This window comes from Schistocerca nitens, chromosome 9 (assembly GCF_023898315.1).
Source record: "Schistocerca nitens isolate TAMUIC-IGC-003100 chromosome 9, iqSchNite1.1, whole genome shotgun sequence".
Classification (NCBI taxonomy): domain Eukaryota; kingdom Metazoa; phylum Arthropoda; class Insecta; order Orthoptera; family Acrididae; genus Schistocerca; species Schistocerca nitens.
Genome location: NC_064622.1, coordinates 188,543,118 through 188,560,313, shown reverse-complemented (window position 1 = coordinate 188,560,313; position 17,196 = coordinate 188,543,118). Strand labels below are relative to the sequence as shown.

The 17,196-nt window shown below is 43.7% G+C and overlaps 1 protein-coding gene across 2 annotated transcripts in view; it reads right to left on the bottom strand.

The window, feature by feature from the left end:
* The window catches only part of LOC126203639 (uncharacterized), a 552,833-nt gene that overhangs the window by 522,628 nt on the left and 13,009 nt on the right, over nt 1-17,196 (bottom strand). For both annotated transcript variants that reach the window (XM_049938012.1, XM_049938013.1), the window contains exons 2-3: nt 14,250-16,749; nt 10,827-10,938 (exon numbers count right to left, since the gene is read on the bottom strand). In XM_049938012.1, coding sequence (XP_049793969.1) covers nt 10,827-10,938; nt 14,250-16,733 — 2,596 coding nt within the window. In that variant the 5' untranslated portion in view covers nt 16,734-16,749. The remainder of the gene's footprint in view (nt 1-10,826; nt 10,939-14,249; nt 16,750-17,196) is intronic.

The window sequence follows — 17,196 nt, the reverse complement described above, 5'->3', positions numbered from 1 at the left end:
TTGTATATTTGTTGTATTGAGTATGGATATTTCGATTAGTTGTGTTAATTTCTTCTTTTTATTAGTGAGTATGATGTCAGGTTTGTTATGTGGTGTTGTTTTATCTGTTATAATGGTTCTGTTCCAGTATAATTTGTATTCATCATTTTCCAGTACATTTTGTGGTGCATACTTGTATGTGGGAACGTGTTGTTTTATAAGTTTATGTTGTAAGGCAAGCTGCTGATGTATTATTTTTGCTACATTGTCATGTCTTCTGGGATATTCTGTATTTGCTAGTATTGTACATCCGCTTGTGATGTGATCTACTGTTTCTATTTGTTGTTTGCAAAGTCTGCATTTATCTGTTGTGGTATTGGGATCTTTAATAATATGCTTGCTGTAATATCTGGTGTTTATTGTTTGATCCTGTATTGCAATAATGAATCCTTCCGTCTCACTGTATATATTGCCTTTTGTTAGCCATGTGTTGGATGCGCCTTGGTCGATGTGTGGCTGTGTTAGATGATATGGGTGCTTGCCATGTAGTGTTTTCTTTTTCCAATTTACTTTCTTCGTATCTGTTGATATTATGTGATCTAAAGGGTTGTAGAAGTGGTTATGAAATTGCAGTGGTGTAGCCGATGTACTTATATGAGTGATTGCTTTGTGTATTTTGCTAGTTTCTGCTCGTTCTAGAAAGAATTTTCTTAAATTGTCTACCTGTCCATAATGTAGGTTTTTTTATATCGATAAATCCCCTTCCTCCTTCCTTTCTGCTTAATGTGAATCTTTCTGTTGCTGAATGTATGTGATGTATTCTATATTTGTGGCATTGTGATTGTGTAAGTGTATTGTGTGCTTCTAGGTCTGTGTTACTCCATTTCACTACTCCAAATGAGTAGGTCAATATTGGTATGGCATAAGTATTTATAGCTTTTGTCTTGTTTCTTGCTGTCAATTCTGTTTTCAGTATTTTTGTTAGTCTTTGTCTATATTTTTCTTTTAGTTCTTCTTTAATATTTGTATTATCTATTCCTATTTTTTGTCTGTATCCTAGATATTTATAGGCATCTGTTTTTTCCATCACTTCTATGCAGTCGCTGTGGTTATCCAATATGTAATCTTGTTTAGTGTGTTTTCCCTTGACTATGCTATTTTTCTTACATTTGTCTGTTCCAAAAGCCATATTTATATCATTGCTGAATACTTCTGCTATCTTTAGTAATTGGTTGAGTTATTGATTTGTTGCTGCCAGTAGTTTTAGATCATCCATGTATAGCAAATGTGTGATTTTGTGTGGGTATGTTCCAGTAATATTATATCCATAATTTGTATTATTTAGCATGTTGGATAGTGGGTACAGAGCAAGGCAGAACCAGAAAGGACTTAATGAGTCTCCTTGGTATATTCCACGCTTAATCTGTATTGGCTGTGATGTGATATCATTTGAATTTGTTTGGATATTAAGTGTGGTTTTCCAATTTTTCATTACTATGTTTAGGAACTGTATAAATTTAGGATCTACTTTGTATATTTCCAATATTTGTAGTAACCATGAGTGGGGTATGCTATCAAAAGCTTTTTGGTAATCAATGTATGCGTAGTGTAGCGACCTTTGTTTAGTTTTAGCTTGATATGTCACCTCTGCATCTATTATCAGCTGCTCTTTACAAACTCGTGCTCCTTTGCAACAGACTTTTTGTTCTTCATTTATAATTTTGTTCTGTGTTGTATGTGTCATTAATTTCTGTGTAATGACTGAAGTTAATATTTTGTATATTGTTGGTAGGCATGTTATGGGGCGATATTTAGCTGGGTTTCCTGTGTCTGCTTGATCTTTAGGTTTCAGATAAGTTATTCCTTGTGTAAGTGTATCAGGGAATGTGTATGGGTCTGCAATGTAACTGTTAAATAATTTAGTTAGATGTGAATGTGTTGAGGTGAACTTCTTTAGCCAGAAATTTGCTATTTTATCTTTTCCAGGGGCTTTCCAATTGTGAGTAGAATTAATTGCTTGGGTGACTTCATGTTGCAAAATTATCACTTCAGGCATTTGTGGTATCATCTTGTATGTGTCTGTTTCTGCTTGTATCCACTGTGCATGCCTGTTATGTTGTACTGGGTTTGACCATATGCTGCTCCAGAAGCGTTCCATGTCTGTTATGTTTGGTGGATTGTCTATTTTAATGTGTGTGTTATCTATTGTCTGATAAAATTTCTTTTGGTTTGTGTTGAATGTTTGGTTTTGTTTCCTTCTATTTTCACTTTTTTTGTATCTTCTAAGTCGTTTGGCCAATGCTTGTAATTTCTGCTTCTTTTCATCTAATTGCTCTATCGCTTCTTGTTGTGAGATTTTACCTAACCTTTTTCGTTTTTTTTTTCTTCTGACATTTCATTTCTTATAAATTGTGTTAGCTGTCCGATGTCTTTTCTCAGTTTTTCTATTCTGATCTGTAGCCTGTGTTGCCATGCTGGTTTTGTGGGTTTCTTCTGTGTGTTGGTTGGTTCTGATCTCTGCCTAGTGTGTATATTTAGTGTAGTGAGTGCTCCTATATAAACCAGTAGTTGTAACTCTTCCATAGTTGTTTTTTTCATTTATTTTGTTGTGTATGATTGTGTTGATAGTTTTTATTGTTGTTTAGACTTGTGGGTTATTTGGCGGTCTATGCAAGAATGGTCTAATGTCTGTATTTGTGTCTTTGTATTCTATATATGTCAGCTGAAATTTTTCTTCTATATCTAACATGTGTGTCACTTCGTGTTCTATTTGTGCTTGTTCTGGTGTCTGTCTTAAGATTTCGTTTTCCTCTGGTTGATTAATTGATGCGTGTTGTTCTTTGTTTGTTTGCTCTGGGATGTTTGAGTCCATTACTGTATTTTCTTCTTCTGATTGCACATTATTTTGTTCCAGTATTTGTTGTACTTGTTGTTTGATGTTTTCTAATTCTGACTGGGGTATCCTGTTATTTTTTATTATTACACAGATCTGATCAGCTAGTCGTTGTCGTGTTAAAAATTTTAATTCTGGGTATCTGGTAATAAATGTTGTGTATACTTGTGATCTGTATCCAGTTGTGTTGGTTCCTAGGTTTGTTGCTTGGTAATAACAGAACATGAGGTGTCGATTAACTTCATCTGACCATCTCATCCTCTGTCTTTGTTTTCCTTCTAGGGTGGTTGCAGGAAGCATATCCTGCAAAACACCTCTATTTGGATTTAAATCATTTTCCAGTTGGCTAGCAGTGTCGTTACCATTGCGGGCGGGCATAGGGTTCAAGCGTCGTCCCCGACCATGACGGCTCTTGTCCGAGGCTTCTTTAGTTCTGTCCTGAACCAACTAATCACACTAAAATGGGGGTTAGCCCTAGTAGTGGGTTGTTCTTTTCGTCGCCTTTTACGACTGGCAGAACATACTGGAGGCCTATTGTTTTCCCGGGCCTCCATGGGGTTTATTATTATTATTATTATTATTATTATTATTATTACTATTTCCTGATCTTCCACAGATCAGGAATTTCGCTAATTATCAATTGTTGGGCGTTCTATTTGTAATTAAATGTTGCAATTATTACTAAGCCAGCTTCTGACGCATTATAAATGTTTGTATCACACATCTGAACACTCAATACTGGGAATGAGGGCGGGGAGGGGGGGGCGGGCGCAGAGGGACGTCTTCACAACCAGGTCATTGGAAAACAACTAAATGAGCAGAATACACAAAATATTACATACTAATAACAGTTAAGTTCTTAGGTTTGTAGCTGTGACACAGTTACATCTTCAACGGTTGACAACTTGTTTAGACACTGCCTCAGAAACACAACCAACAAGTTTCAACCACATATATTCGACAACTACGCAACATTTATAGAGGAAGTGCTTATCGCCCGAGATATTTTCTGTTCAAGTACTGCCGTGATGACTGTGCGATTTATCTTATCGCTGGGTACCACGTTATTTAGCATTTAGCACATGATGCTAGTCAGAAAGTCACGCAGTCCCCATTAGTGTGCAGTCTCTAAGCGGCACTGCAATAAAATATTACCCAATTCCGCCCGCTTATTATTCCAATAAAGCAGAATCTCGTAAGTACGTATTTCGTTTACCGCCGTTGCTCTCCATAGCATACAGCAAAATGTGGTATCGGTCGCCGCGATCGGCCGACAGTTCCAACATTTCTTACTCTTATCGGCTTGCCTACAAACAGGCTGGCAAAGTAGTTAACTAGATCACTGGCACCTTCAGTCGGTCGCCCTATTCCTCATACGAAGAACTGTCAAATGTTTGTACGAGGGGCGTTTGCAAAGTCCGTGCAAAGTCTGAGAGATGGCACGAACGGCGCGTATCGAGGTCATGTTTAGTTAGTAGGATCTTTGGAAAGAACCCACACCAAGTTTCAGCCATACTGGTCTATTTCTTTGTGTTTGGCATTCGTGTGAATCAAGGAAGTCGAGTGATTGTCAAAAAATGGACGAAAAAGAATTTTGTGTGGCAATTAAACATTACTTTATGAAAGGCAAAACGCCTCAGGAGACTAAAGAGAAGCTTGATAAACATTACAGTGACTCTGCACCTTCGATCAGAACAGTTTATAAGTGGTTTCAAAATTTTCGGAGTGGCCATATGGGCACAAGTGATGCTGAACGTTCTGGACGCCCTGTGGAGGATACGACTCCAGAAATCATTGATAAAATCCATGATATGGTGATGGACGACAGAAGTATTAAGGTGCGTGAGATTGCTAGTGCTGTGAGCATCTCGACTGAAGGGGTACATAACATTTTGCATAAACAAAATATCCACGGGTGTGCTGCCGGTCTTAGTGTCCAACGGGCACAATATTTCGGCGATCATACATGTCGCCATCATCAGGTGAACTGACGCACTGAGCTCCTGTGAACGTGCCGGCACGGAGATCCGTACGCTATGGCTGCTCAGAGGGAACTGGGTTCGGTCGCGGCGGCGGCCAATTTAAATACCCTCCGCCCGCGGCGCGCTCCCTCCGCCGTCCGAGATGACGTCGGTGTGATGGCTCTGTCCGACGTGGTCGTCACAACTATACGTTTGCTCGATTTACTCTTGATTAACCCAATCGCTGGTTCCCAAGCCTTGCTAAGATTATAGCCACAGTCACGGTTTATGAGGTCGTCATTGGTGCGAATTTCGATGGTCTCTCTAACAACGCTGTCCCAGTATCTCGACGTCTGTACCAGAATCCTCGTGCGGTCATACTCCATGGCGTGATTTTCCGACAAACAATGTTCAGCGACCGCCGACTTGCTCGGATACATCAGTCGAGTGTGCCTCTGGTGTTCACGGCATCGATCCTCGACGGTACGCATCGTCTGACCAATATACGACTTGCCACATTGACACGGAATCTGGTACACGCCGGCCTTCCTCAAACCGAGGTCATCTTTGGCGCTCTCCACCAGTGCACGAGTTTTATTCGGAGGACAAAACACAGTTCCGACCCGGTGTTTCTTCAGAATGCGGGCGATTTTCCCCGAGAGTGCGCCTGTGTATGGAATAAATGCAGTTGTCTTACCGGCTGACAAAGGCAATGCTACAGTTGTTGTCTCCCATAAGGACTACATTGATAAGATGCAGAGCCTGCTAAATGACGATTCCTACCGGAAGATCAGCGTTGACCCTACAAAGAAGGTGGAGAACAAGACGAGGGCGCTTCTCAAGGACGCAGATTTACCGGAGGGTGACGCTAAGAAATTGTTACCCCAAGGTCCGGTACCGCCTAGACTATATGGACTCCTGAAGGTTCACAAAGAGGGGGTACCATTACGCCCCATTGTCAGCAACATCAGGGCAGCTACATATTTGTTGGCCAAATACCTGACGGGAATATTAAGTCCTTATGTGGGTAAATGCCCTCATCACATCCGTAACTCCGTGGATTTTGTTAAACGCCTTGATAGCTTCAGGTTGGATGAGTCAGATATCATGGTGAGTTTTGACGTCGTTTCCTTGTTTACGAGGGTACCCCCCTGCGAGAGTCACTAGAATTGATTAGTCAGAAGTTTGACGAGAAGACCACTGAACTTTTTAGGCATGTCTTGACTTCCACGTATTTTCTTTTTAATGGAGAATACTACGAACAAACGGAGGGAGTCGCCATGGGTAGCCCACTCTCACCGGTGGTAGCGAATTTGTACATGGAGAACTTCGAGGAGGAAGCCCTGTCGTCATCCGTATGGAAACCTACTTGCTTTTTCCGTTACGTGGACGACACGTTCGTCATCTGGCCACATGGTATGGATAAACTCCTTGACTTCCTTACACATCTAAACTCCATACACCCCAACATCAAATTCACTATGGAGACTGAAAAGGAGGGTAAATTACCTTTCCTTGACGTCTTGGTCAAGAGAAGGACTGACGGCACCCAAGGTCATGGGGTGTATCGGAAGACAACGCACACTGATCTGTATTTGCACGCAGACAGCTGCCACCACCCTTCACAGAGGAATGGGGTGCTTAAAACTCTAGTACATAGGGCGCGCACTATCTCCGACGCAGAGTCTACCCCAGGAATTGGAACATCTGAGAACTGTATTTCGAAAAAATGGGTACTCAGAGTGGCAGATTCAACATGCTCTCCGCCCAACCACTGCAGCACAACCTGTTGAGATGGATGAAGTCACGAGGGAGGAGGTATGCATTTATTCCATACACAGGCGCACTCTCGGGGAAAATCGCCCGCATTCTGAAGATACACCGGGTCGGAACTGTGTTTTGTCCTCCGAATAAAACTCGTGCACTGGTGGGGAGCGCCAAAGATGACCTCGGTTTGAGGAAGGCCGGCGTGTACCAAATTCCGTGTCAATGTGGCAAGTCGTATATTGGTCAGACGATGCGTACCGTCGAGGATCGATGCCATGAACACCAGAGGCACACTCGACTGATGTATCCGAGCAAGTCGGCGGTCGCTGAACATTGTTTGTCGGAAAATCACGCCATGGAGTATGGCCGCACGAGGATTCTGGTACAGACGTCGAGATACTGGGACAGCTTTGTTAGAGAGACCATCGAAATTCGCACCAATGACGACCTCATAAACCGTGACTGTGGCTATAATCTTAGCAAGGCTTGGGAACCAGCGATTGGGTTAATCAAGAGTAAATCGAGCAAACGTATAGTTGTGACGACCACGGCGGACAGAGCCATCACACCGACGTCATCTCAGACGCCGTCGCAACCTGTTCCACTGCGCGACCGTGGCGCGGGGCGCGGACGGCGGAGGGAGCGCGCCGCGGGCGGAGGGTATTTAAATCGGCCGCCGCCGCGACCGAACCCAGTTCCCTCTGAGCAGCCATAGCGTACGGATCTCCGTGCCGGCACGTTCACAGGAGCTCAGTCCGTCAGTTCACCTGATGATGGCGACATGTATGATCGCCGAAATATTGTGCCCGTTGGATACTACAGACCGGCAGCACACCCGTGGATATTTTGATTATCAAATACGCCGGGAGAAACTCAAGAATCACATTTTGCATAAAGATTTGGACATGAGAAAGCTATCCGCAAGATGGGTTCTGCGATTGCTCACACTTGACCAAAAACGGAATCGTGTGAAGTGTTGCAAGGATGGTTTTCAGCTGTTCAGGAAGAATCCGCAGGACTTTAAGCGTCGTTTTGTCACTGTAGATGAAACATGGATACATTACTACACTGCTGAGACCAAACAACAATCTAAACAATGGGTTACCAAGGGTGAGTCTGCACCAAAAAAGGCGAAGACCATTCCTTCGACCAGAAAGGTTATGGCGACTGTCTTTTGGAATTCTGAAGGGATAATTCTTACCGACTATCTGGAAAAGGGTAAAATTATTATAGGTGAATATTATCCATCGTTATTGGACCATTTGAAAACCGAGCTGCAAGAAAACCACCGGCGATTGGACAGCAAAAAAGTCCTTTTCCATCACTGCAATGCACCAGCGCACACCTCAGCAGTTGTGGTCACAAAATTAATGGAAACATAATTCCAACTCGTTTAATATCCCCTCTGTTGTCCAGACTTGGCTCCCTCGGACTGCTATTTGTTCCCCAATTTAAAGAAATGGCCGGCGGAACAAAGACTTTATTCAAACGAGGAGGTGATTGCAGCAACTAATAGCTATTTTGCAGACTTGGGCAATTCCTATTATTCGGAAGGGATCAACAAATTAGAACGTCGTTGGATGAAGTGTATAAGTCTAAAAGGAGACTATGTCGAAAAATAAAAAAAAAAAAGGTTTAATCCAAACACATAAGTAGTTTTACTTTTTGCATGGACTTTTAGAACGCCCCTTGTAGATATCATGAAGCAGATGGAGATACACCCACGCGAAGTCATGATCAGCCTCGATATGGGCACCCATTTTACGACAGACCTTGTAGAAGATACGTTGACATTAACTGAATCATCATGCCACACCTTGTCAAAGGCTTTCTCGATGTTGAGAAAGATGCTCCAGAGCTGTGCTTCCTAATTCTTGCCCTGAATACATGATCCACCATACGTATGGTGCTATTTCCGTCAAGGTGTAACTCTGGTTCATCACCACTGATATGTCAAAACATTATGACCACTTCTAACTGCGGCGTTGATGCCGCCTGGTAGCTTTGCGGGCACGTGGCGCGGTAGCAAAAGTATGTAAGCGCAGCAGACACGGACGGGGGATCACCATAGCGAAGATATCGGCTGAAAATGAGAAATCCGTTGAGATAAGAACTTTGACAAAGGGCAGATTATTATTACGCAGAGATGGACGAATGTTCGTGTGCTATTGTCGTGAGCATCTACGGAAAGAGGTGGAAAGACAGTGAAACTACCACTAGGCGCTAAATGGTTGGACGTCTACGACTCTTCACAGAACGTAGGGTTCGGAGGCTAGTCTGCTCTGTGAAGTAGGATAGATGGTGGAATCCTGCCAAAAGAGCACAATGGTGATGCAAGCACAATTGTTTCGGAGCACACTGTTCATCATACATTGTTGAAAATGGAACTCGGCGGCAGACCACCCCTACGCGTTCACATGTTGACCCAACGGCATCGACTGCAGTGGGCACGGGAACATCTGGATTCGATCGTCAATCAAAGGAAACGTGTCGGCTCTTTGGGAGAATCACATTATTGCTAAGCTAAGTCGATGGTCGTCTCCACAAATGCCGTCATCCAGGTGAACAGCGGCTAGCGACATGCAGTGCTCCATGGACGCAGGCTCGTGGGAACAGTATTATGCTACGGGAGACATTCTCTTGCGCTTGCATGGGACCTATGGTAATAATCGAAGACACGCTGGCGAACCACCTGCATCCCTTCTTCCCCGACGGCGATGTCATCTTTCAGCATTATAGTTGTCCGTGTCTCGCAGCGAGAACCGTGCTACAGTAGTTTGAGGAGCGTCATGTCGCTGATGTCTCTGCGACCAAATTACCGCGACGTACATCCTATGGAACCCATCTGCGTCGCTATGGGGCGCGATCACCGCGTACAGAAATCAGCGGCCCGTTATTTACGCGAGTTACATGACCTATACGTAGACACTTACCTCCACAAACCTACCGACAAACTGTCGGATCCCTCATATGCAGAAGCGGTTGGGTTCCAGTGACGGAAAAACAAGCTATTAAGCAGGTGGTCATTAATGTTTTGGCTCATCAGAGCATGAACTAATGATCTACATGACTGATTCGTTCCTAGCAGGGAGGCAACACTCTTTCAGGTGCGGAAAGCATGTTGGCACGACCAGGTACACTGTGGCCGGGATCCCGCAGGGCTCTGTTCTGGGCCCCATACTATGTACCAACGAGGTGGCTAAATTAGCATGGCGGTCTATAGAAGTAGTGGAAACCTCAAATTCATTGCACAGAAACTACAGGAAAATCTAGATGCTATGGCCCAGTGGTGCGAGGTCTGGAAAGTAACGATTAAGTCTAACAAAAGTGTCGCAATAATGTTCACAAGCAAGATGACGTCTTCAAACCACCAGATCTCTGTAACTAGCAAAGTAACAGAATGGAGCACCTCGGTGATCTATCTCGGCCTGCAGGTTGATAGAGGTGTAACTTTTGTAAGACAAATTAGTAGAGCAAGAAGTAGGGGTTGCGCTATATCCTATAAGCTGTACCAGCTCCAAAAACTTGGGGGGGGGGGGCTACCGGTAGGGACTAATCTACGGATCTATAGGAATGTGATCCTTCCAACCATGCTGTACCGATCAGAGGTGTGGTCCATGGCGGCAGAAACAAATCTGAACAAGTTACAATCACTGCAGAACAGAATCCTCCGTGTCATAGCCGACATCGACAGATACATGCCAAACACGCACATTTGGGGCCTCTTAAGCGAACCCTCTATCTATACCTACATTAATATGAAATCAGAAAACCTCTTTGCGAAGGCTTCCACTTCGACCCACCAACTAACTCATTCATCAGTTAGGTACACAATACCCCGGTGCTTCATATAAAAGACACGTGTACACACTCATCACACAATTCTGGATATAATAGATTACAGACAACAATCAATCATAAATAAACACAATCTTTTATAGCAATAAACACCCGCCAGTTTCAGTCATCAAAAAGCCATGCTTGGGGTAAGACGGGAGAAGTCTTGTTGTGCTTCTAAGGAATAATATAAGATATCCGGACGATTTCACGACAGAGCTAGCCCCTGGCGACGATGATGGGGGCAGTCATCGAAACCTTTAGGTTTTATCAGAATTGGACACTGTCTCTCATAGACGGTGGCCAATCAAACGCTGTGCCTGCGGATTATAATGGCACCTGCAAAAACAGATCACGAAATAAACTGTACACTTGTGACTTGGCCCTACCTTTCTCAGCTTTCTGCCAGGCAAGGGCCGCACAGAGCAACGCCAGCGTCTTCCCGGTACCAGTGGGGCTCTCCAGCAGCGCAAACTGGCCCAGCCGACAGCTCTGCGCCACCTGTCGACAGAGGTTTATCTGCAACAAGCGAACAAGCTGCCATCTAGCGTCTATCAACCTAGCTGTAATTCAACTTGTACCTGCCTTCATGCAAAAAACCACCACAAAATATGCGTTGTACAATAATTAATGGAGTGAACGCATAGAACTGAAAGAACACGATACTAGGGGGGAAAAAGTTTAGCAAACATTGGCTCTAAAATGGATACCTTAATATCTATGAAGCCTCGTTCACTAGAAGAGGTGTATTTCACAGTAGCGGAGATGAACAAGTAAGTGCTCATAGCTCTTGAGGCATCCATTTCAGAGTTCATGTTGACAAGACTTCTTTGCTTCTAATTAATAATCCTGTACCAATAGCCATTATTTTTTATATTGTTTTATTAGGCGACCAGTTTCGATGTTCCAATCACGTCATCTTCACGCCTGTCCCATGAGTGACACCAAGTAGCACACGTGCATGAGTAAGACAAGGCATCAGTATTCATATCTGGTTCCGTAGATACACACGCTTCATGAGCAAATGCTCATGAAGTGCGGGTCGAAATTGGTTAGCTCATAAAACAATATCAAAATAACTTCTGTTGGTACAGTATTATTACATTTCATCGACTAGCCGCTGTCCCACTCTCCTGGGCCCAAGATGGAGTTGTAATTTTTTCTTCTTTTGCTTCTATCGTTGCGTACTTTCAACTGTATGCGTTTACTCCGTTAATTATGATACACCCTGCACACAGGCTGCTAAAAACTCTCAGCATACTTGCGGTATTCGAAAATTTCCTACGACGAAAGACACAGACGTACAAGACGATGGGGAATTCAGAATGAATTTTTCACTCTGCAGCGGAGTGTGCGCCGATATAAAACTTAGTGGCATATTAAAACGATGAGCCGAACCGAAACTCGAACTCGGGACCTTTGCCATTCGTGGGCAAGTACCCTCCAACTGAGCTACTCAAACACGACTCACGTCCAGTCCTCACAGCTTTACTTCCGCCAGTAGCTCGTCTCATACCTTAAAATTTTATAGAAGCTCTCTTGCCAGACTTGCGGAACTAGTACTGCTGAAAGAAAAGATATTGCAGCGACATGGCCTAGTCACAGCCGGGGTGATGTTTCCAGACTGAATTTTTCAGTCTGCAGCGGAAGTTTGCGCTGATACGAAATTTTTGAAGGTAGGAAACGAGGTAACAGCAAAAGTGGCCTAAAGCTGTAACGTCGAATCCTGAGTCGTGGTTTGCTAGCTCAGCTGGTGGAGCACCTGCCCGCGAAACGCAAAAGTCCCGAGTTCTAGTATCAGTCTGGGACACAATTTTAATCTTCCACGAAGTTTCAGGAGTGGAATTATGCTCTTTAGAAAGACAAGTAGTACTTCAGATTATAGCAATAAACGGAATTAATCGTCCAGTGTTGAGTAGAGAGGAAGATGATACTGTTCTCTCGAAGCTGGGCCAATTTACAGAACCTGTATTTGGAGAAGTCTTTGACTGCATAATTGTCTCATCTTTGATAGGGCTGGGGCTTGACTTTTCATAAACTGTGTGTGTTCTGACAAATTCAAAACAGGATATTGCTTCACTGGAGTTGGTCGAGATTTACTGACGTTGTCCTTAGTGCTGCCACCATCGTGTATGTCGCGTATCGATCGCCAGAATGCGGGTACAGCAGAACGCGTACAGGGGCAAATAAACAGTCATTATTCCATTAGCCCAATACACGAACGAAGTAGGACAGAAAACTGTGAACATGAGTACCATATATCCTTCGCCATTCACTGTAAAATGGCTTGTGGAGTATGACTGAAGACGTAGACAGTGGACGAGACGAGATGACAGGCGAAGAATGGAAGCAAAGATCGATGGAAGGTCGGTGTCACAGCGAAAACGACAGTAATGACCATGAAAAGGTTAGAGGAAAGATAGCAGGCTGCAAAGTTTGAGACTTGGTAATTACGTGATGAGGGTGAACGTGGATGGAATGACCAGGAAAATGATTTAGTTAACGAAGGAGCAAGCACTTTCTCCTTGAGTCCATATCAGTTCTCGCATTACGTACTGTAAACAGTGACATAATTATGGAGTAAACCTACTGAAAAGATCGGGCTTACGCAAGACGAAAGAGTTCGATTCAAGATGCTCGGTTCTTGGCGAAGACCATTTGGCATTTCCCACAGTGTACATGCGTCGAGAGATACTAGAGGTTTAATTGCAGATTTTGCATAGTTGTCAATCAAAATAATTAATCATTCACTGTAAATATCAACTATTTGAGAATATTCCCCGTGTGGAAGCATTCGTTACAAGTAATAACAAAAAATGTTGCGGTCTTGGCTCGTGGTCCAGAAACAGAGTGATTTCTTTACAAAATTGCAGAAAAGTTTGTCTGCTGACCAACGTTTTCTGCACGTTAGAGTTTAATCGGTTTCTGGACCACGAGCCAAGACCCGCAAGATTATTTAGAAAACAGAGTATATTTCTTGAACCAAAGAAGCATAAATATTAAGGTAGCAAAATCTGATAAAAACAAAAGACTCCAATGCAAGTACTGTGATAAGCTAAATCGTGAAAACAGAATTGAAGTGAAATCTAATGAAGATCGGGGAAAAAAGCGTACTCAAACTCAAAATATCTACAAGACGTAGTGCATCTCCAAACACAAAAAAACTAAAACAAAACTTTACAAATCTGTCAATGAACCATAATATCTCTAGGTTCGAGATGCACTACATTTTAACAGGAAATCGACATTGATATATTGAAAAACTGTGATAAAAACTGTAAGGAAAATTTCGGAAGCAAACTGAGAGGGCGATTACTTTAGACTAGTAAGCAACCAGTAGTTCGAACGGCACACACACACATTATAGACATTAGATTACAGCTTTAGGGCCATACAGATATACAAAATAAAATCAGACACTTAAAAGACAAATTGCTGAACTTCAAGAAAATATCAGAAGTATCGAGGAAATTAAAATTAATATATAATTAGTAGGAATCATAAAATAAAACATCCACAAAAGGGAAGTATTTGGATCCAAACTTCAACAATGGCAACATGACCAAAAGAGAACCAAGAACAACGATGCTCTTGGTCCAAACAAAACAAACTCGTTGCGGAAGAATGACAGAATTATGGGCACAAACGGAGGTCAACTGATGTTTTTAAGTATTTTGTGCGGTACTAGAGGGGCTATTTCACATCCAAGTAAGTCTAGAAATAATAAAACATGGACATTATTGATAAAAAGAACTATGAGAAACTTAAAACGCACTAAACTGTAAAAGAGTGGTATACAGGTTTTTACTCACTATCGACATAATCGCCCTCTGCGGTTTGTATGGCTTGCAGGGGAAGAAGACGTTGACGCCACCGAACCAGAAAGGTAACTGCATCTCCACTCGCGCTTCTGGTACAGTTTCCTTTCGTTCATAAGGCTTGTCTTCGTCTTGGAGTACCCTCTTGACCAAAGGAACATCAAAGTGGACAGGCTCCGGTGAATCTTTCCTTGTACTCGATGGGCCAAGACGAACTGATTCGTCTTCGGGTGATGACAGCTGAACCACTTCGACAGGCTTCGAGTGCTGTTCTGTCTTCGCTGGCTGTTTGCTACTACCAGCATCCTTCTGGTCCTTGAACCACTGAGATAATGTCGTCTGGGTGTTACGACGTTTCTTGTCCTTATTTGTTTTCTTCTGGCCGTCGAATGATGGACTATCCGCTTTGTTCCGCTTCTTCTGGCCATCGAGGTATGCAGTTGCTAAGTGTTTGTCTTCTGGAACTGCCACCTGAACCCCTAATGAACCTTTCTCCCCGGAATCCTGGGCCACATCCTTTTGAGGCGACATATTACATTCTTGCACTTCAGCACGTCCCGCAGGGTCTGCCTGCTTATCGCTATACTCCATGTGATTGGCGATGCCAACCGATGACGCAGTATGGTGCGGGGAGATTTTCTCGAGACAGGGTTGCACAGACTGGTTTCGCCTTATTCTAGCCATATAGGCACGTAACTCTTCATAAGAAGAGGAACTGGAGGCCGACACAGCAGTATTGTTTACCGATTTGGAATTCGTATCCACATCGTCATTTTTTAACTCGGAATTAGTGCTAGTAGATGCCATGTACACTTTTTCGTCGGGGAATTGTTCAGCACGTTTCTGATTATCAACTAGTTGTTCCTCGCGAGTTACTGCCTCTTCTTCACAGCACTCTAGCAAGGACGGCGAGGGCGCATTTTCTCGAAGTGATTTCGGCATTTTAACCTCTTTCTCCTCCTCGTGGCTTCTTTGCTCTACTTTCATAATTCCACTGTCCTTATTACGATCCTCGGCATTATTGATGTCCAGATGGGGATCATGACTGTGGAGCAATTGCATCCCACTTGCAGCTGCCTCTCGACCCCAATTTGTTAACAAAGATGGGGAAGACACGTCAACTGTCTGTATGTCCTCTTTCCGTAAGTTCTCGCACGTTTTAGCAAATCCTCCTGTGGTCCCAGGCTGCTGCAATACTGTTGCAGTGCTATCCCTGCTAGATGATTCTGCTTTCACTGGGGATTGTACTGATTGAACAGTTCTTTTAACCAGTTCCTCTCCCAAATCTTCCTCCTGGTCTTCTTCCACTACAGTGTGATTGAGCAGCTCGTATATTGCTTCTTCCTCGCTTAAAGTAACATCGTGTCTGAGATGATGTGAGACTAATTCTGCATCAGTGGTAGCATCGTTAGGATTCTGACTTACATCTTTCCGCGATCTGGAAATTTCATTGTCTACTGCCTCATGTATTCTGGCAACATTCATCAAGTCCTGTGCGATGTCATCCCCACTCGATAAGGTCTCGTCCACTATCGTGACAGATTTCACTCTCTCAGACGAAAGACTGTTTACGGGTTTCCTTGGCCGCTGGGTTTGGTAGGTACATGTCGCTGAACACGAAACGTCATCCTCTAGAGTAGCAGCGTCGAGCATTTGCTGAATAGCTTCCTCCTCGCTGAGAGTTGTTTCGTGAACTGTCTTTGGACTATTAGCATTTTGTACGGTTTCACCCTTGTCCTCGGCAGTGTAAGCGTCCTTGCGCGGTATGGTGCCGGGAGTCGCGTCAAGAAATAAATTATCGCCTAAATAATTGTCAAACTCTGGTACAATCTTGTGTACAGAGGTTTTCTTGGCGTTTTCAGCAGTCTTCAATTTCGCAGCCACAGCAGATTGCACTGGTTTCTTATCTTTCGGCTGTTGTTTTCCTATTTTGAAAGGCTGCCGGCGCCTTTCAAAGGGGCTTTCGATCCAGTCGGGGTGCTCATCTGAGCTGGAGGACAACTCCTCTTCTTCCTTTACCATCACTTTCAGTAGCTGCGTCATGTCTTTCAATAGTTTTCTTCTCTGATTTCTCATTTCTCGTTTACGATAACGCTTTGCTCTAACGGTAGTGCTCTCCTGCCAGTCGGGGCGATCGTCGGAACTTGACGACACTCCTCCGACACTCTCTCCATCTCCCTCGGGCCCCCTCTTTCTCTTCGGAGTACTCGTCCGTAACTCCCTACTGCGTGTCAAACCCACGATTTTCGAAGCGCTGTCCACCAGCCTACTGGCAGCTTGGGTTAGCGTTATGTCTACATCACTTCCCCCGTCACCGTCCCCCCCGGGGTCAACCTGTGTTGACGTCACTGACGGCTGGAAACGCTGTTTTTGGTTCTCGGCGCCTGGCGTAAGAGGAAACAACACTGTCTCGTCCATGTCTGGGACGGAGGCAGACATGCTGGTGATATCTTCAAAAGCTCCTTGGTGTGCTGTCATTATTCAATACGCAGTGCTGCAAAGAAAAAGATACAGATATAACAAGGTGGAATTTCATTGGTGGTGTCAGCTTTATTACGTAAATCCTTCTGAAAGAAATGGTCTGCCAAATCTCAAAATTAAATCACGTAGGCTCGATAATGTGCTGGACTTCCACCGACGCTCATTACAGACGGGTTTTCAGTCTATATTATCTCCAGTTTCGAGTTGACATATTTGCTGGCAAGTCAGCAAAACAAAGAACCTTTGTAAGCACATGAACCAACGACCACTGAGCATTAAGTAAAGCTATCCTCGGCCTGAATGGTGGTTAGAGCACCTCAGTGCTTTACTTGGCTTGGCCCTATTAGAAGCGGTATCCTCATGCCTTCACTGAGCTACAGCTGAACGTCAAAAGGAAAACACTAGCTCTGACAACTGGGTACAAATTCGCAGTTACCTTCTAAGCATTAAGAAGGCAGTG